This window comes from Thunnus maccoyii, chromosome 6, assembly GCF_910596095.1.
Source record: "Thunnus maccoyii chromosome 6, fThuMac1.1, whole genome shotgun sequence".
NCBI lineage: Eukaryota > Metazoa > Chordata > Actinopteri > Scombriformes > Scombridae > Thunnus > Thunnus maccoyii.
This window is the reverse complement of record NC_056538.1, coordinates 21,570,930-21,593,278: the sequence shown is the minus strand read 5'-3', so window position 1 is coordinate 21,593,278 and position 22,349 is coordinate 21,570,930. Positions and strand designations below refer to the sequence as shown.

General features: G+C 38.8%; 1 protein-coding gene across 1 annotated transcript in view; it reads left to right on the top strand.

The window, feature by feature from the left end:
• The first annotated feature begins 3,635 nt into the window (after nt 1-3,635).
• Nucleotides 3,636-22,349, top strand: part of dhx36 (DEAH (Asp-Glu-Ala-His) box polypeptide 36) — a 28,031-nt gene continuing 9,317 nt past the window's right edge. Inside the window, exons 1-13 of the mRNA XM_042413463.1 lie at nt 3,636-4,229; nt 8,256-8,413; nt 8,592-8,705; nt 8,882-9,089; nt 10,172-10,210; nt 10,445-10,615; nt 10,815-10,894; nt 15,038-15,112; nt 15,948-16,114; nt 16,229-16,310; nt 16,418-16,558; nt 18,665-18,770; nt 22,034-22,121. Of these exons, the coding sequence (XP_042269397.1) occupies nt 3,978-4,229; nt 8,256-8,413; nt 8,592-8,705; nt 8,882-9,089; nt 10,172-10,210; nt 10,445-10,615; nt 10,815-10,894; nt 15,038-15,112; nt 15,948-16,114; nt 16,229-16,310; nt 16,418-16,558; nt 18,665-18,770; nt 22,034-22,121 (1,681 nt within the window). The 5' untranslated portion in view covers nt 3,636-3,977. The remainder of the gene's footprint in view (nt 4,230-8,255; nt 8,414-8,591; nt 8,706-8,881; nt 9,090-10,171; nt 10,211-10,444; nt 10,616-10,814; nt 10,895-15,037; nt 15,113-15,947; nt 16,115-16,228; nt 16,311-16,417; nt 16,559-18,664; nt 18,771-22,033; nt 22,122-22,349) is intronic.

Here is a 22,349-nt window from a genome sequence, read left to right as displayed (position 1 = left end):
GACACAGATAAAAGAAAGTATTGGTGGCTGAGGAGAAATGCTGTGAGTCACCCACAGTGCAAGCAAACAAAGTTTAGTTGATCATGGGTGATTTCTTTTTATTTTTCATACTGAGCCCTGCTCAAAGACAAGACTGAATATATTTCTGTCAAAATTTTACCTTTTTAAAAACAAAGCCAGACGTGATGTGAGAAAGCTGATGAAAACAAACTCTTAAACAAATTACTGACTGAAACAAAATTTCACATAAATTAAATAAATAGAGATTATCTTTCACACAAAGGGACAGTAAATAATTCAATTTATCCAGATGAATACATTTTCTGATCTCCGGAAATGATTTTCTTCCATTGTATCTATGTTGTTGCCTGTGTGTGAAGCTGGATTTCCTTAATTACAAAATGTGGATAAGGCTATGAAAATGGACACACTGTGCAACTGTTCACTTCACTGATTATAAAATGAGGCGTATCATATTCTCATCTGTATCATTGCCATGATGACAACACAGCAGGAGAGGGTATGAAAAGAAGTTCATTTAAAAGTGGTGATGCATAATAGGTCATGACAGGGACACAGAGCTTGGAGGGATGGATCTACTCTGCAAGCTATCATAAGCATCATGCACAAACCACATGAATGACTGATTCGCACCTTTCATCTCTCTTTCTATTCTCTCCCATGTGCTTCATGGCACTAATTGCATGTATGTAGTTTTTTTTTTTGATTTTGTAAGACAAAGACAGAGGGAGAGAGGGGAGTAGAAGACAGAGAGAAATGCAACGAACACATCTTTTACTCATTTAATATTCCAGCTAATTTAAAACTAGAGACTGTTGAGTATAATCCAATTAGATATGTTGCTGAAAATGTGAACATCCAAAAACAAACAGAGTCAATGAAGGGTAAAGAAAAGAAATGAGAGCACACTGTAATTGCCAACCACCACAAAATTCTCAAATAAGAACAAAGCAGAACCAATTATTGATTGAAAATGATCTCTTAACTGTTAATTGCTTCTCGCTAACTTCAGCATTGACTTGTTGTTTTCAGACATGTTGTTATTGTCTAATTGTTACTGTCATTAATACATCATGGTATCATGGTTTTATGAATTTTCAGAGGGTGATAGATCACTATAATCATCAAACTGTATATGGATAGATAAATTAGTATCACATTTTACAACAGAGAAAAAGCTGCAGAGTTTTTATAAATGTGAGGAAATTGCTTTGAAACTGCTGATAGATGATATTCACCACAATGCCCATAATACAGCAGAGCCAGAAGCCCTTGAGATGATACGGTCTATAGCAGTCAGGGTAGATCTTTTTCATTTAGCTGTAACCTTTAAGGCCCAGACAACCAGACAACAGGTCATTCACTGATGCTCCATGGAGCTGTGAGCAGGATGAACTAGTTACATTGACAGCACCGACTGTCTCTGTGCATATGTTTGTCAAACTGAAGGTTTTGCCTGAGGACTTTTAAAAGTTCATGTTTTTTTTGTTTGTTTTTATTTCTCCTATGCTTGCTTCCTAAAGGTCTCCAAGGTCAAGACGAGAGTCGGACTTTTAATTATAAGTAGGATTAGAGTTTGAAGGGTAATGTCATGGGTAGGGTCTGGGGAATGAATAGTTGGAGGTTCTTCTGTTTGATTAACTTTGTACAGAAATCCAACAGACACTAGAATACAGCAGCATAACATACATACATGTCATGTCATGTCATGTCATGTTATGTTATGTTATGTAACATACATAACATAATTTGTTTCACTTCAAACACAGGAAGTAACTTGTAAAATCTCCATTATGTAAATAATATTTTGCAAGCAACACCACATTGTCTACAAGATATTCAATATTTTTTGTCAAAAAAGCAAATTACTATTCCAGAGTCACTTTTTAATTTTTATGGTTTTGGGCACAACAATAATTAATATTTTGAAAGAAAAAGAATCAGCTTTGGAAAATATACGTTTATAAGCTCAATATCAAACCTCTTATTAAGGAGGTATATTGTTACTGCTTTTAAAACTGACTTTTTAAAAAATAAGGTCAACAAATGACTTCTAACTCACTCTAATGACATTTTTATTGCACTGTCTGTCATTAAGGCTATAGTTATGTATGCATTTTGTGGAACAAGCACAGGGGTGTATTCCGGAAAACGGATTTAATAAAAACTCTGAGTTTGTTAACCATGAGATGAGAGAAACTCTGGGTTTTCAGTTTCAGAAAGAGAGTAACTTAAACTCTGGGTCATTTACCATGGTAACTGACTCTGTGAATCTAACCTGCTCGCTGGCAGGTTTTCTTCATCAAACCCTGAGTTTCTCTCTGTCTCCTCCCGCTTACAGAGCCAGACACGCTGTTTCATTTCCTCATTCATTCAGTCAATATCAAAGCGCGTATCAAAGCACATTCATTAGCGCAGGGTTACTGTAGGCTATGTCAGAATCAAAATCCTGGGTGGATATCAAGGACTGTCTAAAGTTACCGCTTTTATGCATATCAGTCATTTCTTTGAACAGCGGTTATTGCTCTCACATTCAAATATTTCACAGCGTGAATTCACTCTCAACTCAGAATAAAACCTCTGCATGTCCTTCCATTATAACACTGTGCACACAAGACAGCCGTCAGTCTGTGAGAGCAGCTCCTGCACTGAAATTAATTGCACATAATATGCAATCTCAGTTTAAATCTAAAAAGTCGGTATGAAGCTTTAGACATGTGGGATCAATGAATAACTATCTCTATTATTCATGATGTGATTGGTCGCACTGATGGAACATAATTTCTATAATATTGGAGATTATATGTTGAAATTTCTGAGTGAGCTGGATCGAGCAGCATCGCTGAGTCCTGTTATGCCAAGATACAAATAGATGTCTGAAATTTTAAAATCTACTGCAGGCTATTTTAACCTAGATGTCTTTTCAAGTGCAGTTACCCAAACACATTGTTACTGGATCAGACTGTGAGCTTACAGTCATATCTCTATGTGTTTGATCTCTCTCTATATATTTTAAAATCTTTAACTATATTTTTCATCTTCAGTCGCTGCCTGTGTGTTTTGCCCCTGTCAGATTAAAGCTGAACAAATATATTTGAAATGTACTCTAGGCTATAGCCTGATACACAGTCAGATTCTGCTTTATCACTCATTAAGGAAATGTAAGTTTGGTAAATAATGAATTAATGGACAACACTGAATAAAACCTCATTGTGTTAACTTATTGACACTTGTCACATGTGCACAGTCCACATACACATGCATTAATATCTCTACAGCCACTGGATTAAAATAGATGCTCTGCCTTTTATTTACCTGTTGCCATGGTAATAGGTTGTTTACATCAACATCAATGTAAAGACCACAACATGTACTGACAATATTACAGTCTGTATTCTCTAAACATTGTAACAACATCCTTAAAAAGATTTTAAGGTTTCTCACATGACATCAAGAGTGTATTTATTGTGTTGTATGGATTGCATGGATCATCGATGTATTATAAGAGCTCTTATTACACACCCATGGCATGGATGTGTGTATTGTAGAGACTTGAATGTGAATAACCAATCACAGACCATGACGTCAGTTTCCAGAGACTGAAAGTGCTGACATCTATACTGTGCGACATGCCGGATGGAAACGAGCATTAGAACTGTTAGCCTACATCTTGACAGCGGCATCTCATTGTTGTTGCTGTTTTACGGGTGAATTATCGGGACAGCATTTGCAATTGTACATGTAGTTGTTGAGTATTGAACTGTCGGTAACGTTCACTTCGTAGCTGTAGCGTCATATGCGCTAACTCCGGTCTCTGCTCCACAAATTCATCCAACAGCTACGAGCTAAAGTAACGTTTAGCGAATAGACTCCAACACATCGTTATTTGCTGATAAACAGATATTCTGACATAATTGTATAATTTCGTGCTACCGCCGCTTGTTTCTGACGGCGGTATGAGTTATGGATATGGTGGTGGAGGTGGGAGAAGAGGCAGAAGAGGAGGTCGAGGAGGGTATAGAGATGGTAGCAGAGAAAGATGGGACAGAGGAGGAGGAGGGTCGAGAGGACACAGCTCCAACTTTGACCAGGACCAAGGAGGTGGTGGACAACGGGACCGTCCTCCGCCCCACCTGAAGGGCCGTGAGATTGGTCTGTGGTACGCAAAATACGGAGCCGTGAGGAGGAAACAGGCTGACCGGAGATCAGTAAGCACCGTTATGTTTTCATGCTCTTGCACATGACTGTCTGTGACTGCAGGTTGTCTGCGAGTCTGTCTGTGACTGCATAAGAAACTATTTAGAGCCTTCAGCATGCACAAAGTAAGGTGACCGTCACCTTTAAGTCGAGTAAGCCAAGATTCACTTTATCAGTAAAATTTCCACCCATGCAGCATCCATAAAAAACATTCCACATACATAAAAGTCAGGGTAGGACAGCTACAAGGAACAAGAAACATATCTAAGAACATAATAATAAAACATACAGTAAAAAAGACAGAAAAAACATGCACTTGTGTTTAGTAGATAAAAAAAGGGTGCTACAACTGGAAAATAGTCCATCATCAGTATATAAGTAAAAATAAATCTGTTGGTTTTTATATCGATTTCGTCCTTATTTCATCTACTGCCATTTACTTAAGTTGGGATAAAAGAGTTTTTAAATCTATTCAATCGACAGTGTGGTACTGGCAGTAGCTGGTACTCAGTGTGTAACGTTAGAACATGGGTGGGTCGGTTTTTGTCTTGTTGGCTTGCCTCAGAACTGAACATAGATATACTGCAGGGATGGATGCTGTCTTACACCTATTATCTTCCGTGCAGTTGGACTTGTTTGGACTTTAGCTGCACAGAGAGATTACCAAACCAAGCTGTGATGTCGTATCTAATTAGGCTCTTAAGACCGCCTGATAAAAGACTACCAAAAACTTCTGATCAACATCACGAACTGAGTCGCTGCAAGAAGTGCAGACGTTATCGTAGTCTGATACAAAGACCGTCAATATGCGTGCTCCAGGTTAGCGATCTATCAATAAAAAACACCAAGATATACGTATGAGAGGGACCTGTGAGATGGTTACATCGTGGATGACCACAGGCCTGTGCTCACCCACTCCTCTAGGGTCAAAGACCATCTCTTCTGTCTTTTTAACATTCAAGACCAGGCTCTGAAAAGTTGCTGTCCTTCCTCATTAAACCTAAAAGATGGCAGTATCATCTGAGAATTTAATGATTTAGTTATTAGGCTTACAGCTTCTACACTCATTAGTGTATAAAGTAAAAAGGACAGGTGAACTAACACACCCTGGGGGGCCCCTGTGTTCAAGGTTCAGGGTACTGAAAGAATACCATTAACACTGACCTGTTTTTTACAGTTGGTCAAAAACGAGTGGTACCGCCTAATAATGAGAGGGTGGTTATTCAGCTCATCTAGCTTCATAACTAATAGATGTGGCTGTACAGTATTAAACTGCTGAACTAAAATCTACAAATAAAAGACATACATAAGTACACATACATACCTTTAGTGCTTAGATATGAAATGCACCATGGTTTTGACAGCATCATCTGTACCTCTGTTACACCTGTAAGCAAACTGAGAAGGATCTAATGAACAGTTGACTAATGATGATAATGATTTTCTCAAAACGTTTCATAACTACAGAAGTCAAAGCAACTGGTCGACAGTCATTATTTTCCTTACAGCATGCTTTTTTAGGAACAGGAATAGAAATTTTCCAGATGGAAAGAACAGTATTTAAAGACTTCTGGTAAATGGGGCACCACCTGTGCTATCTCTTCACTGTATGAATTCAGCAGTAACCCAGAGATGCCATCTGGGCCAGAGGCCTTCCTGGGGCAGGTGTGTGAGAACAGTCTCTTTACTGCATGCTGATCGATGATGATTTTTGGACAGTCAGATGCAGGTCATATATCCAGAGCCACTTTTTGCTCTCGCGAGAAATAAGCTGTTTCAAACCTTGTATAAAAGTCATTTAGTTCATTGGCCTTAACATCCTTGTTTAAAAAACCAAGAGACTTTTTAGCTGGGACCACGTTCGTCATAGATTTCATAGAATCCCACAATTTTTTGCTGTTCATTGAAGAGTAGTGAGTTTCAAATTTCTCCTTCACTTTCCTCCTGGCCTTCCTTAAATTATGATTAAGTTCTCTCTGAATATTCCCCATTTCCACAAGGTCCACACTCTTAAATGAATTTTTTTTCTGAACTGTGCACTTTTTAATTTCTTTGGAAATATAGAGTTTGTTGTTTTGGTTCATGGTTATTTTTTTCTGAGTTAGGACATTGTCTCTGCAAAGTTTAATATAGCCTGCAGTGGTGTCTGTTGCCTCCTCTAAGTCCAAGCTGTGAAAGAGACTCCAGTCGGTGAAAGAAGAAAAGCAACCTTTCAGAGTTTCAATTGCCTCATTGTCCCAGACATGTACCGTTTTTACTTGTGGTTTACTGCTTTTAAGCAGGAATTAAATGAACAACATTATGGTCAGAGTTGGGGTTTAGCCTTGGCTGTGTAAGTGTCTTTAATGTTGCCATAATATTTATCAAGAATTATGTTTCTGTGAGTCTTACAGCCCACATATTGCTTAAATCCAGGTAGTGTGGCTTCAAGCTTGTGAAGGTTAAAATCACCAACAATAAAACAAGGTGCTTCTGCAGTGAATTGCAATTGTCTGTGCACAGTCCTTAATTAAGATGGCTGCCTTTGCAGTGTTTCCTCTCAGTGGGATATAAACAGAACATAATAAAATATTCCCAAATTCATTGGGGAGATAAAAGGGTCTGAGACTTAGAAATGCTTGCTCATTGTCGGAGGTGCAAATGGACTCCCTCATTGTAAATTGGGAGCACCACTTTTGGTTGACAAAGACACAGATGCCTCCTCCCCTGCTCTTGCCTGAGGTGTCACTCCTGTCAGAGTGCACCATAGAGAAGTCTTCCAGGGCAACGGGTGAGTTGTGCACATCCCCCTGTAGCCAGGTGTCAGTGAATACAAGCAGGCACAAATCTCAATACTTGTGTTGGACTCTGGCGTTGACTCGTAATTTATCAGCTTTGCTCTTCAGGGAGCGCACATTGCAGAGAATCATGGAAGTGGTCTGTTTGCTCTTCAACATAGTTGCTGTCTCACCCTTCCACACTTCCCTCTCTTCCTCGGTTGTACCTAATTGCTTGAGGTCAGAGCCCACAGTTTTCTCAGTAGTTGGGGAGCAGGTGACTGGTCTCGGGTGTAGCATAGAAGCACACCCGAGTTCTTTCAAAAAGACCATCATCACATCCTCAATAGGTTAAACTTGTCAAGTATAAAAAAGCTGAACCATTTAGCACAAACAAAACACTAATGAGACAGCAGCATGGCAGCTTGGGTCGCAACAGAGCAGCGCAACCCGAAAGCGTATTGTAACCCTTTCCGAAGTTACAAGCCGACATGGGGTCAGCTAGCTATAATAAAAACTTTGCAAAGTTTGGGCCATAGTTGCATTTTCCTCAATATGGAAATGTTTCAGAGTGCAAAGTTTTCCGCATGTGTAAAGACTGTGTGAGCAACGCTGTGTACAGAGCAGTGCACCTTCATCATCATGCTGGATACACTGCAAGAAATTCCCCATCTTCTAATAAAAGGTGTTGATGATCACCGAAGGTAACCTTTTCAGGAGCAGGGAAAACAACTTCCATGATTGCTTGGCCATGCATTGCATGTTTCCCCCTCAAAATGGTTAAGTAGAGGTAGTAAGGTCTATGAAATGTCAGAAAATGGTGAGAAATGTCCATCACTGTTTACCAAAGCCCAACATGCAAACTGAAATATCATGTTTTGTCCTCACCAACAGTCTACAACCCAAAGATATTCAGTTCACAATCATAGAGGAATAATGGAACCAGAAAAATTTTAAAATGACTCAAAGTGATTAATCGATTATCTAAATAGTTGGCCATTCATTTTCTGTTGATAAAAAATAAGAAAACATAAAGTAAGCAAACTTCTTTATGTAGCTAATCAGAAATTACAAAGTGGTCAAGGAAGTAATTCCTCAGCTGTCACTAAAATACAAAAAAAAATACCAAACTTGGATTTATGAAATTTTCAGATGACAGCAGCAATGTGTGGGATAAAATGAAATTTAGAGACATTGCCTCAAAGCAAGCCTTGGTATCACATTAAGTCAGGCACTTGAGCTAAATATCAGGTTGCAGCTAAACTCCATATCTCTGTGCAGCGAGCGGTGGTCCAGATGGATGAGGCCAGAGAGCAGCAGATTACCAAGCTGCTTAACTCTGTCCAGAATGACCAGCCTGGTCCGGAGAGAGATGGCAGGGATTCAAGAGCCTCTACATCTGACAACTGGCACACAGCTGCAAACAGAAGTGGTCATTGGTGAGAAGAGCTTGCATAGCTTTTCCTTTTAAAACTTGGTGTACTGTGTAATTTCTACTGTACAATAAAGAAAAGCCAGATAGGATTAAAGTGCTTAGAGTGTCTATTTCACTAGAGATGTGTTTGCTGACACACATTTGACTTAATTAATGGATACATCTATGGTCCATGTATACAGTTACTTTGATGGGGAGCTGCCTGAAGAAGAGAAACATAAGATCAAGATCAAATCTGAGGATGAAGAGGAAGATATTAATGCGGAGCAGAAGAAAGCAACTCATAAATCACAACGGTAACTATGCCAGCAAACCAGATGCATGCCAAAACCAACTTGACCTGCTCCTAAAATACAATCTTTGGATATTTCTCCATGCCAATAACGCAGAACAACCAGTATTGTCTGGTGAACAACTACATTGTGGATATTTACACTGTTTACTGATCTTCCCCTTTATTGTTTTCTATTAGTAACTTCTCTCAGGCTAAAGATGAGACCCCTGACAATTGGGATGAAGATGAGGAGCAGGAGCAGGAGGAGGAGAAAGATAAACTGAGAACGAAAGACAAGGATCTGGAGTTCTTATTTCAGGAGGTAGTCAGAGACAGTTCACTGGATGACTGCTTAAAGAGAGATCAGCAGAGGATGAAATCAGATCCAAAGTACAAAGAAATGCTGGTGAGTATAATTAGTGACATCCATTTTGACACAGTCAGCAGCAAAAGCTGTTGAAGGGAGCATCCTGGAGGTTTTCTGGGCTTGCTTAAGTAGTGTCTTGGTCGCATTGCTATGACAGTTTATGTTGAATTAAGTTAGTTTATAATGTGCCTGCTAGTATCAAAATGTTCACTGGGCTAGATGCTCATCCTTGATTTTCTACCTACTGATATTTTTTTATATTAAGGTGATATGATCAAAATATAGCAATCTCTGTTTGAAAATGAGGTCATTAAGGTGTACACATATCAGCTTTAATAAAAATACAACAATACTGTAATTAAAAGGTCAGACATTTACAGGTTAAAAAATGTTTACCTTTACAGATCTAATAATTCTCCATCCACATTTCTGCACACCTTAAACCTTTCATTAACATCCCTAACAATAGCTAAAAAGGTTATTCTTCTCAACTGGAGAAACTTTCCATAAATTACAACTAACCACAATTCATTTCAGAAGTCTTGGTCTCCTTTTCTGGAATTCATTAATAACTGATTTCTTCCACCTTTCCTACCAGCCACAAAACAATTACTCATGCCTTCGGTATGACAATATTTTATTCACAAGCTTCCGTGAAGTACAATGTGCAAGCAATCTGTTGTACTTTAACATTTACATTTTTGTTTTTTCTCTTTCATATATCTATGGTCTAAATCCTGCTCATTAAATAAATAAAAAGTAAAGAAAAGTTATGTTTTAGTACAACACCCTACTACAGAATTATGCTGGGTAATATGGTGGATTAATATCTTGGTAATCATAGGACTATTATGCTATTCTTTTAATATGCAGTTTTGTCACTGTGACGTCACAGTATTGCAATATTATCATGTCTTATGATTCCTGCGAGTGTGTGCTAAATTATGGGTTTAATTAATTAATGCCAAACCACTTCACAGAATCTGTGATTATTAGAATTTCACAAGAGCTGTTTGGGTGTGCAACTGTTCCCATTATCAAGTTATTAAGATTAAGAACATTCTCTTTTGATGTTTTTTTTTTTTCAGTGTTAACTTTTGTTTGTTCATTCTTGTTTTCAGAAATTCAGGGAAAAATTACCATCTTATGGGAAGAAAGAGGTACGTTTTTGATCCCACATATGTAAATTCTGCCCTTCTCAAAATGAATTGCAAAATTTCTGCTAAAAATGATGTCTTATTATAATTCCATGCTGTGCCTTTATTTTGTCATGTACAAGTCTGAATTCCTTAATTACTCTTGTTCAAGTTTGAAGCCTTATTTTCCCTGCCATCACCCCTTTTTCCCATAATCCTTGCACTGTCCCACATCTGGTTCCATCCTTCCATCCTCAGGAACTGGTGCAGCTGATCAACTCTAACCGTGTCCTGGTCGTGAGCGGGGAGACGGGCTGCGGAAAGACCACCCAGGTTACTCAGTTCATCCTAGACGACCATATCAACCGTGGCATGGGCTCGATGTGCCGAGTGGTTTGCACGCAGCCTCGTAGGATCAGTGCCATCTCGGTATGTGCTCTCTAGTTTTTTAGATCTGACTGTGTTGGAGTATGTGTGGGTGTGTGCATACTGAGGGTGGATGTGGAGTTGAAATCGTGTACATGCAATGTGTTTGTCTTTTCGTCCACCAGTCATGTAGATTAGATGGCTATTTTTTCATGGTGCTGACTGTGCTCTTAAATGCCTGTATATGTGTGCCTCCTCACAGGTAGCAGAACGTGTAGCAGCAGAGAGGGCAGAAAGTGTCGGGAACGGAAATTCTTGTGGTTACCAAATCCGCCTGCAGAGGTAAGGAAGTATTTTTATGCATAACGTATGTTTATGCATAAAATGCAGGAACTGTATGTTTAAGCACTAACATAAATACCCTACAATTTTGAATGACTGGCAATTTAAAAGGTAACATGAGACTTTCGGAAGAGTTGATTCACGATTGTTTTTGGGTTGCTCATGGCTTCTTTTTTGTGAAAGGAAAGGGCTGCTGGTTCTCCACAGCTCGGTTCTTTTCCCTCTATAGCTGAAACAATAGGCTAATTAGTCGATGGTCAGAAAATCAGTCTGCAGATATTTTGATAATCAATTAATGGTGTAAAACTATTTATTCATTGAATTCATTGAACAGAAAATGTGCTATATTGTGATATGTATCATTATTGGGATATGAAATGACCTATATCGGGATATGAGATTTTGGTCATATCCCACAGCCCTAATTTGATGGCATCACCTTGGACTTTAGGAAATTGCAATGGGCATTTTTTGCTATTTTCTGACATTTATTAGACCAAATGATTAATCAGTTGAAGAAGAAATGGAAGATCAATCAGTTATGAGGACAATTCTTTATTGCATCTTTATTTAAGATGATGATTTATGATTCTCTCTCTCTACTGTACTGGTTCCAGACCTCTGAATTGCTGCCAATGTCTCAGATTTTTGTTACTCATTTATAAAGGTCTGACGTTGCTTTCCTGTGTTGCTTTGTCTGCGCTTGGATAAACAACTCAGCCAATCAGAGCCTTTGTGGGATGGCGACATTGGTGATGTTATCTAGCTCTCTAAGACATATACGGACAGATTTAAGTGCTGTGTATGTTTCATAGCAAAAAGCATGAATAGTCTGTTTCATTCCCTCAAAGTCCTGCTTTAAACTTGATTTGGCAGCCTATAGATTTTCTTGGTCCAGATATCTCTGAGGATTATGTTAAATTCTTGGTCTTCAGAAAAAAACTAGTTGTAACTCCTAATGTGTACTCTTTTTGGGTATTTATACACATGAAGTCACGTCATCAAACTACAAAGACCTGATCCACATATTAAGACTGTGCACAGTCTTATTTCATTTTCTTGATGGATGGGCTTAATTGAGATGCATATGGGAAATACATGTAATGAATAATTACCGCAGGAAATGAGTTGTTTTGATGGACAAGAAATATTAGAATTAGTAGATGGGAATCATCTGAGACCATGCACACAGAAAGACACGGACAAAGCTAAAGGAAAAATCCCTTGAGCAGACTTGCGGACTGAGTGAGAGGAAAGTTACAGGAGACGAAAAGCTTCAGCAATCAGAGGTGAATTATATTCAGCAGAGTACAAAGTATAAGATAGATGCAGTATAGGGGGAAAAGAGGCAATTCAGAAATGACATGAAGGGAGACTGATACAGAGGATCAGAAGTAAAAAAATGGACAAAGAAAATGATTACTGACTGTCAAAGAAATGGGACAAATAACAGTCTTCCAGTCCGTGAATTTAAATCAAATTTTCCACATTTTATTCCACATATCTTTTTATCTGGTGCTATTTTTTCTTTAGTTGCATGTTGCAATTTGCTGAAGTTTCGAGTCATAGCTCTCATTAAGGGAGAAAAACAATATACAGCCTATGTTTGCCTCAAAGAACTTAAATAAAGTCTAGTCAATTTAGAAAGGCATCTTTTTGAGCTTTATTCATACTGCGGTGCTGTCAGTGCCCACTGTCACTGTCACTGATAAAGACCATGGGTATATGCAAAAACTGGCAATTTGTAACTCAAGCTTTGTTCAGCTTCTATTGATGCTCCAGCACCCCCACATAGCAACTAATAAAAAAAAAAGTACACACTACTGCACTCTTGAAAAACCAGAGCTCCGACTCTTTATTTTTCCTCCAGTCTCTTAGTGGGGAGTCAACTTCTTTTAAAACAGTCTGGATTCATTTTGGCTAGAACACATTTAATCTAGTCTTTGCTTACTTCATTCGTTACATTTGTAGGGAACCAGTCTTATTAGTCTTCACAACTCAGTCAGTGCACTGAATTAAATGTTTTCTCTCTGGTGCTGTTAAAGTGTAAATGATGAGTGGTTATAATAAACACAAAGTAGAAAACAGTTTTGGAGTAAATTACATTAATCTGATTCATAATAATCTTTCTCAGCTATGAGATTTGAAAACTGCCAGAAACAACCAGAGATGACTGATAACGTCTGTTACCTTTTTGATGATAGTAACTCTATTTCAGCTGGTTGCCAGTGAAATTCAGAATTGATGTAGTTGATTGATGATCACTGATTAATATTGTGCTGGAAAAACAACTCCATGCTTTCTGTGTGTCGACTGGAAACCTGTTTGGAAATGTGCACCATTAAAACACAATATCAACTGACATGATAAGAGCCTTAAAAGATCACAGTTCACAGTTTTTCAAGTCTGTCTTAAAACAATAGTCATGTGACCAAATGAACAGTGACACATTTTTTTCTTGCTCTAATCATTCCTCTTGTTCATACTGGTCATTAAGAGATCCCTTCATAATGCACTTTAAATGTAAGTGATGAGGTACAAAATCCGCAGCCCTCCTTCCACAAAAGTCTATTTGAAAGTTTATTTGAAGCTAATATGAGGCTTGTCCAAATCAGTCAAATCAAGTCAATATTATTTCAAAGCTACTGTTTTTAGTGCCAAAGTTCTCCTTTTTGTTATGATCCTTCCCTTGCGAATGAGCAGGAAAACACTGTCCATTGAGACACAAAGTAGACGTTTACTAAAATGACTGTAACATTGAAAGATATTGACATGATTTGACTCATTCGGTCGGTTGAAGCTTCATCTTAACTTCAAATAATTTTTTAAATACATTTTTGCTCAAAATGAGGACTGTGGATTTTGGCCCCCATCACTTACATTGTAAGTGCATTCGAAGGGGTTCTTCTATTGGTCAGTATGAACAGGAGGAATGATAACAGTGAGCAAAACCTGTTTCAGTGTTCATATGGGCACCTGACTGTTGTTAAAGACAGGCTTGAAAAATTGTGAACCGGTCGTGCTTTATTACCTGACCTTGAGACCCCTGTCATGAAGAGGATCCCTGTGTGAAAATGTAGTTTTAAGCCCTTCATTATTTTTGTTTTGTGACTACGTGTTGCATATTCCAAAATTATTTAACCTTTTAATCAAACTACTGCACAGCAATCGTGCTGCAAGGTGATGTTCCAGCGTGGCCTCATTACTGTTGAACAAACTGACTAATTTATTGTGTAATATCTTTTGATTCTATTATAAACATAATCACATTTTTGTTTTAAGATTGATTGCTTTTATCACTCTGTTATTGTTGATTGTCATCTTTTTCATTTACAGTATATGTTGTTGTACCATTGCTGCCGTTTAGCTGCAATCTGCTTATCAGTGAGGCTTAATTAGGTCCATAGTTTACGTGTTACTGTGTCGTGTTTTGATTCTATAATTATGTTTTTTCATGTTGTGAAGTATTCTATAACCATGTTTTGATGAGTGCTTCATAAAACATTATTTCATTGTTATTAGTGTTGTTTTTGCCTGAAATGAGTTGTTGGAAATATCACACTTGCATCAGTTATGCAACAAAGCCTTTAATGTGGTTCAGTAGTCAGTGAAATACATTTTTCAGATGCACCATAAAAGAGGCTTGAAATGAGAAGTTATCTCACAATTACTGATCATTTGATAAACTTTTCAGAACTGACTAATACTTATGCAAAGTATGATGTAAAGCCAGTGTAGACACAAGTGCCTATTACGACAAAATACAGTACTTATTGGATGGCATTTTCTGTATAAGCAACATTTTATAGCAGCATCCGTCTTAGCTTTATGTGCGTATCTTTGTACAGGGTGAGCATCAAGATCTTGCTGCTATGAAATAATGTTTGTTTGTGCAGTCAACTTAAAAAGAAGAAAATGACTGGAATACAGAAATGGAAAAGGAGAGTGGAGATACAGGACAGAAATACAAAAAAGACAATGGAGGCTGTTACAATCACATACATATATGTAGGAAAATTAACAGAGAAACCAGAGCCTCATTATGGCAACCGTTCCCTTGACTTTATACTCCGTCTTAATTTGTGTCATTTGGGAAATGTAAAGTCTCTTTCTTTTTTTTTTTTTTCTCCCCTTACTTTTCAGCCGGTTACCACGGAGACAAGGTTCGGTCCTGTACTGTACAACAGGCATAATTCTTCAGTGGCTTCGCTCAGACCCGTGAGCCCCCCCCCCCCCTCCCTGCTTCCTCATCTTCATCCTCATCACATCTTCTTCCAGTGTTTTCTTCTTCTGCTTTTCCTCTCTGTGTGTCTGCTCCAGCTGTCCTTCCTCTACTCTCTTATTCCCTCTGTGTCACTCCGCTTTATCCCCATTGATTTGTGGTTGACTCTACTGTCTGTAGAAGAAGCATTAGTATGGGTCCCCATTCTCATAGGCAGAGAAAATCAAGACACACACACACGCAGCTTCTGTTGACTCATCCCTGCATGCTCATCCTTGCATTCTGAGTGTCTTCAGAAAAACCACGGAGGCTAAGTGAGAGTGCCAGCTTTTCTTGTTGTCTGGCTTCATACTCATCCAGAATTGGCACGACTAGTGAGTCATTTTAGGACTACGGTAGACTGACAAAATGCTGCAACTTTTTGGCATTAACTTATGTTTACACAGCAGCTGGCTTACAAGATGACAGTCTGTATGGACTGCAGCTACAGTATGTCTATGCCATCTATGTCAGTTTACGTATGACTGCTCTGTCCAGCCATCACATTAGTAATGCATTAACCCATTCAGGCCGGAAACCCAGTTAACTCATTTATTATTAAAGACCAGTGCTGCTCAGATGAGCACAAAATTTAGTGTTAAATTCAAGTTGAAATGCCATTGATAACAGACTTAACTACAAGGGAATGTGTATACAAAATAAACAAATAACAGCATTTCTTGTTGCTCCAGTTTTAAGCCAGACAAGATATAGCTATAACATTGTTTGCTGTACTCTCTGTATGCATGTTCTGTCTTGTTAACTTTGTCTTATGCTCTGTCTCCCCATCAGATTGCTGTCCAGTGTCAGCCATTTGGTTTTAGATGAGATCCACGAGAGAAGCCTGCAATCTGATGTTTTGCTCGTCATTGTGAAGGACCTGCTCAACCGCCGAGACGACCTCAAAGTCGTCCTCATGAGTGCCACACTCAACGCAGAGAAGTTCTCTAAATATTTTGGTATACACCTTAGTAATGACAAGCCAAATTTTTCTTAGTGAATATGTTATTCCTGTTGGATTAATTGTTTTTCTCCTTATTCCCAACCCCCTCCGTTGTGTCAAAATCCTTTAGACAAGTGTCCAATGATCCACATCCCCGGCTTGACTTTCCCAGTGCAAGAGTTCCTGCTTGAGGATGTTGTGGAGATGACCAGGTAGAACAGCACTGCTCCCAATACACATAAATATACACTAATTCAGATGGAACCTATACCATCCTACTCTGGGGTATTATATAAGCTGGTTGATGTCTTTCTGCTAGGTATTGTCCCCAGAATCAGGACCGTCGCCCCTCCTGGAAAAGAGGCTTTTGGCAGGGACGTAACTCCAGACCTGAGAAGGAGGAGAAAGAGGCTGAATACAAGGAGAGCTGGCCTTGTTATGCACGCACACTACAGGGCAGGTGAGTTGGAAAAAACAGCAGGATAGTAAAATTGGCAGAGTAATTGCCAGGTTGATAGATGTGTTGTTTAGGTGGGATGTTTTGGCTGTTTGACAATGTCATAAAAAGAAGAAAACTGCCTTTTCTATGTGGATTTGAACTTTAAGTTGAAACCAGAGCATGTTAAAAGCTGTATACTCTGATCCGCTAGCAGTTTACGGAGCAGGGTGATTGGTTGTGAACACCTTACCCTTTGATAGTTGTCTCTTAAACACTGATTTATACATCTGCATTTAAGTGTTGCACCTACAGCATAGGTGGCTGCAGTGTCTCCTCACATATGTAAAAGACAAAATTGTAGCGTATGTGCTCCTCTTCAAAAATATATCTATAGATAGAGGTTATACAGGCTACACAAACACTGTAAGATCTGCTTTTGCCCCTTTTAACTCCACAAAACTTTGTAGTGTTGCTTTCCTGTCAGTAAGTGCCTAAGCATTTTCAAGGAGACCAGCTCATCTTGAGATGTCATCCTCTTTTCAATAATGCTCTCCTTCATTAAGCACAGATATTTGCAGTACAGTCCCTCTCTTCTTTGCCATAGTTATTACTGCTCTGTAAATGCATTCAGGCTCAACACTACCTGAGTACACAACACCACAATCTTGTTAAATGAAAGCACTACAACAGTTGATGGGGAGAGCTCTTGGCAGAGCTATAGATCACTTCCCACGCTGTATTTGCCCACACTGCCTTCCTACGCTTTATGCAGGTGGAGTAACTCCTTGATGCCCAAGTGAAATTCAGGCTTCACTAACAAATGTGAAATCAAATATGACTTAAACTAGTTTACTAGCAAAGTAGGACTACATCCAGTACAGTAGGAACTCTTTAAGTGTGCTTAAATATGCTTTATCAGTGTGAGTTCTACATACTGACAGTTTGCTGTATGCAAGCTAGCAACACGACCAACTTAACCTCAACAATTTCCATTCAACACTGTTCTCCCTCACTTCACCAGTTTCTGATTTATTCTATTGCTAATCAGACTATTATATGAAGTAATACACAATCTTATGCTGTTAGCCAGCCGATATATTGCATCCCTACTTGGAACCTTTTATCTGTATGAAGCTATAAAAGTTTTATATATTGTTATTTATCGTCTTTTTTAGTGCCTTTTTATATACAGTATTTCAAGTACCGTGCAAAGCATTTACTAACTTGAGAAATAAAACATAGATAATTCAGACTTTTTAATGCACACAACAATAAATCCATTCGGCCAAGGTCACTATGGAAATACATGAACCAGCAGTGAAGGTAACAGAGGAATCGCACAGCCATAAATTATATAAACTTTTTGAGGCAGATGACGTTTTAAGGACCACAACTGAAAATGCTTCTGAGCAGCTGCGATACATTCAGCCCGGCATGTAACCAAATGGAAGGTATATTCGTGCTGACTGAATATCAATACCTGAAAAAAGACACCAACTTATGCTTCATATACACCATAATGATTCAATAGAGTCTTTGATGAAATGCCCATGGTGTATAAATATCTTGGAATAAGTTGCCTAGAATTTTTATTGTGACAATGCAGGGACCTTTACTAGTCGCCCTTCTCTCAAGTCTTATCAGCTCATTAATAACTTGTCAATCACACATCAAAGACAATGCCCAGGGAAGAGGAGTATTCCTCATTTGAAAACTTTTTTTGTGTGTAACAAAACAATTCACAGATGTTCATCACTGAGCATTTGAAAAGGGAAATAAAGATAATAAATTTAAACTAAAGAATCTGTGGCAAAGTAGTGAACTGTTGTTTCTAATGGCTGATGGAAAAAGCATCATTACAAGTGATACAAATTTAGTTGCTTCCAGTTGCTGAGGCATTAGAGTTTTACAGCAAATAACTGTTGTGTCAATCAAAATATGTGTCAAGCATGAGTAAATCAATTTTTTTCATGGACGCATTATACAACACCAGGATAAAAACCTCTGTCTGAAAATATATAAACCTCTTGCTTTCATTATCCAGGTGTGACAGCTAGAGCAAGAAGGGGACATTTATACTACCGTGTTGTAATGTAACCCATGTTTATTGTGTCCCATGTTTTACAGATACTCTGACAAGACCATTGAGGCACTGGAGATATTGGACGGTGATGAAAAGATCGACCTGGAGCTGATCATGGCACTGATCCGCCACATTGTACTCAAGGAGGAGGTGAGTTTCTTCTGGTATGCCTGGTTATCTGAAAGTTGCAATGTTCTAGTATCCTAAATCTGTTTTTCAATGAAGTACATTTGTCTGCAAAGATGCTTCCAGGTAGCCTATGATTGTATCATTAAAACTTGTCTTGTAGATTTTAAGATCTGTGTTCTTGGACTTGAAAATCTTCAGACATTTTTGATCTTAGAGAGAGAGAAACAGCGGTGATCAGATCAAATAAATGTGAATAGTTGACACAGACACAGAAAGTGACAAAAGGAGAGAAGTATAGTGCATTCCTAGGTAGAGCAGATGGAAGGAACAGGAGGGCTAGCTTCCAAACACAGCGACATTAGATCAGAGGAAATAACACCGATCCTGGCAGCAGATCTGTGCTAATGAGTGATCGAACAGATGCTCTCCCGACGCACATCCATTCCCTTTTTTCTCTTTCCAGTTCTTGTTAAATTTCCTCGTTTTTAATGTCTGCGTCATTTCAGTGCTCAGTTCAAGACTTTAGTAATGTGGAGTATGTCAACGAATTCAAATGAAAGTGCTCTTGTATGTTTTACTTTTTCAGTAGACCTAATTAATCAAAACCTGACTACATCCACATCAGGAGTTGTTGGTGAAGACAAATTGAAGCTCAAAGGCAGAATCCTTCTAGGCAAAAAACTTTCTGTTGAGATTAGAATGTGCAGTATGATCCCTCTGTTGTATTTTGCCGTTTCGATTAACAGAGTCACATAGGCCACGGCCAACGTGCGCAAGGATGGAGCTGCACAATAAAACAGAATATCACATTCGTTGTAGCCTTTTGTCACTAGTAAACCCACAATGATTGTGTTTTTGTAAGTCTTGTGAGGAGGAGAATAAATATGGGTGAGGAGAACCTGCGAGGAAATCAAGGTGCTAGAATAGAAGAAAGGGGAAAAAAAAGACACGCTCACTTTTCCTTTATTTTCCCAAAGAGAAGTGGAAATAGTTCGACTTATTTATTTTGGTTTGACTTGTGGCTGCGTTTGTGAAAAACATATAGAAGAGAGAGGAACCGAAGAGAGAGAGAGAGAGAGAGAGAGAGAGAGAGAGAGAGGCCCAGAATGAGGAGTGACTAACGCAGAGAGACAGAATAATTATCCCTTTCCATATGAAGTCGTATCTCTATCGGTCATGGCAACCCTGAGCCAGTAGACCAGCTGATTCGCTGTGGCATTGTCAAACAGCCGAGAGGGAACAGGCTGATTTGCTGTGACTGCATTCTGAGCCGAGGATACAGCCGTCTGCCAGGCTTTCTACTGTGATGATTGGTTAATTATGTCGCAGGGGTCTATGATTAGACACCTAGAGCGATGACATGTAGGCATTAATGAACACCTGCTGGGTGCAACTTTGCGTGTTTGGTTGGCTATGTGTGTGCGCTAAATAGTAAGCCAGCATTACATAGCTAACTGTACTGCTACTTGGTTTTTAGTTGGAATTAATTAGAGCCTCTCTCTGTACTGCATGTGTGTGAACATGTGTCTCTGTTAGATTGTAACTAGGCGCACTGCCTGCATCTCTCCCTCCCTGCTGTCACTTTCACACACATGCATATGCACAGACGTTAACACACACACACACACACACATGTAGTCCCACGTGGGTGTCAGTGGTTGAGCTCTGGTAATAATAATTAACTCTAATTAAAAGGCAGGGGTGCTCAGGGCCCAGAAGCTACCTTTTTATGTCTGTTCTTCATCTCCCCTTCATTCCTCTCCGGAAATTAGTCCTTTTTAAAGAGTGGGTTATTTTAAACCAGCTTAATATTTTCCTGAGAACAATTTTTCATTTAAATTTAGTACTTTGATGTGGTGAAATAGCATTGACAGAACCTTTACTGCACTGGTGATAATTGAAACCAAACATAAAGCTTGGATTTTACTCAGGTTTTCAGAGTTCGCAGTTTTTCAAATTATTATCTTTAGTTGATATCAATGCTTATTAAAAGATTATTGACAGGACAAATGAGGTAGAGATGCACCGATCCAACTTCTTCTTTCCTCATTGCAAAATCTCACTTCAGCGTATTTGCTAATACCAACTACTGACCAGATAGTAATGCTCTCATTTTAATGTAAAATCTGTATACCACACCGTATGGAACTCATTGGGATCATCTTTATGTAAGATTACATCAGGCCTCAGATTAATGTGGCCAAAACAAACTTGAGTGGACGGCCTGCCATGACTGATGTTATTATAAAATTCAGTGTTTCCACTACGTGTGGAAACTTGAATTATATAATAACATTAACAAAGAAACCGTCCTCAACGTTGATTCGTCATGTCATGGCAGATACCTGATTCGCTTAACAAGGTCGGTATCTTTGAAGATGCAGATCCAGTGAATCGGATTGGTTCTGTGTGTGTATGCCGTGAACTGTAGCATTCATATTTATGTGTAAAATATCATCTCACATAATTCTTTACAGCTTCCTAGATGTCCCGTTGCTTTGTTAGTAGCTAATAATTTGAACATCTGTTCTGTATATCTGGTAACATGGATGGCATTTGTCTTTATTTGCACATCTGTAAACTGTAATCTGCTGACCTGTAAATCACTTAAATATTCAGTTTAGTTCACATGGTGAAAATAGTTTCAGTTAGAATATTAGAAACTATGTCTGTAATCTGAATCTTTATCTCTTCATTTTATATTTTATCTGTATCCTGTTCATAAGAGATATTCTTACTCTCTAGGGACACTTAATGTAGGTTTACCTTCATAATGCATTGTCAGACAGCTGAATGTGCAGAGATCAGCTCATGCTGGAATACCTCCAACTCTATTAGTCAGAATCATCTGTTATCCCGATGATGTTTTCTCAGCTTGTGTTTTTGTGTTTATATATTTTCAAGGTGACTAATTGGTTTTCCTTTTTTTTTCCGCTGACCGCGAGAATTAAGTGCATCCCTGTGGTAATGTGAAGCAGGCCCTGTTCTGTAGCGGGAACATGTTGCAATGAAGATGTTGGCAGGTGATGTCAGGGCCTATTGTGTGGCTGAACGTAGAGGTTCGGAGCCCAGGGCAAGTCATCTTCATTTGCCTCGCCTCAGCTCCTCCGAGGACACGGGAACCTCGTTCTCTTGGCTCAGTTGTTGCTGAGGCTCCTCCGACTAATGACTGTTTGCTCCTGTCAGCAGTTTGTTTCTTGTTGCGGTTGTTTCTGCTGAAGTCCTGCTGGTTTTTGTTTGTCTGTCAGCGTCTTAAGTGTTGTGTCATGTTCTTTGTCTGACAGGAAGGAGCAATCTTGGTCTTCCTGCCCGGCTGGGACAACATCAGCAGTCTTAATGACCTGCTCATGGCTCAGCAGATGTTCCGATCAGGTATTCACACATAGTAACACACATACACCGTGTGGATGCGAGTATACGCCAGTGACTTACAGGTTAATACAATTTGATTTCATTTGAGTTGTGTTGTTTTTGTGCCTTTAAATTTATCTGGATAAAAAAAATGTGATCATGAATGTTTTTTAGTCGTCAGTTCCGGCTTTAAACCCCCGCAAACACACTACTAGTTAAATTATTTTATAACTATGGTGATAATTATTT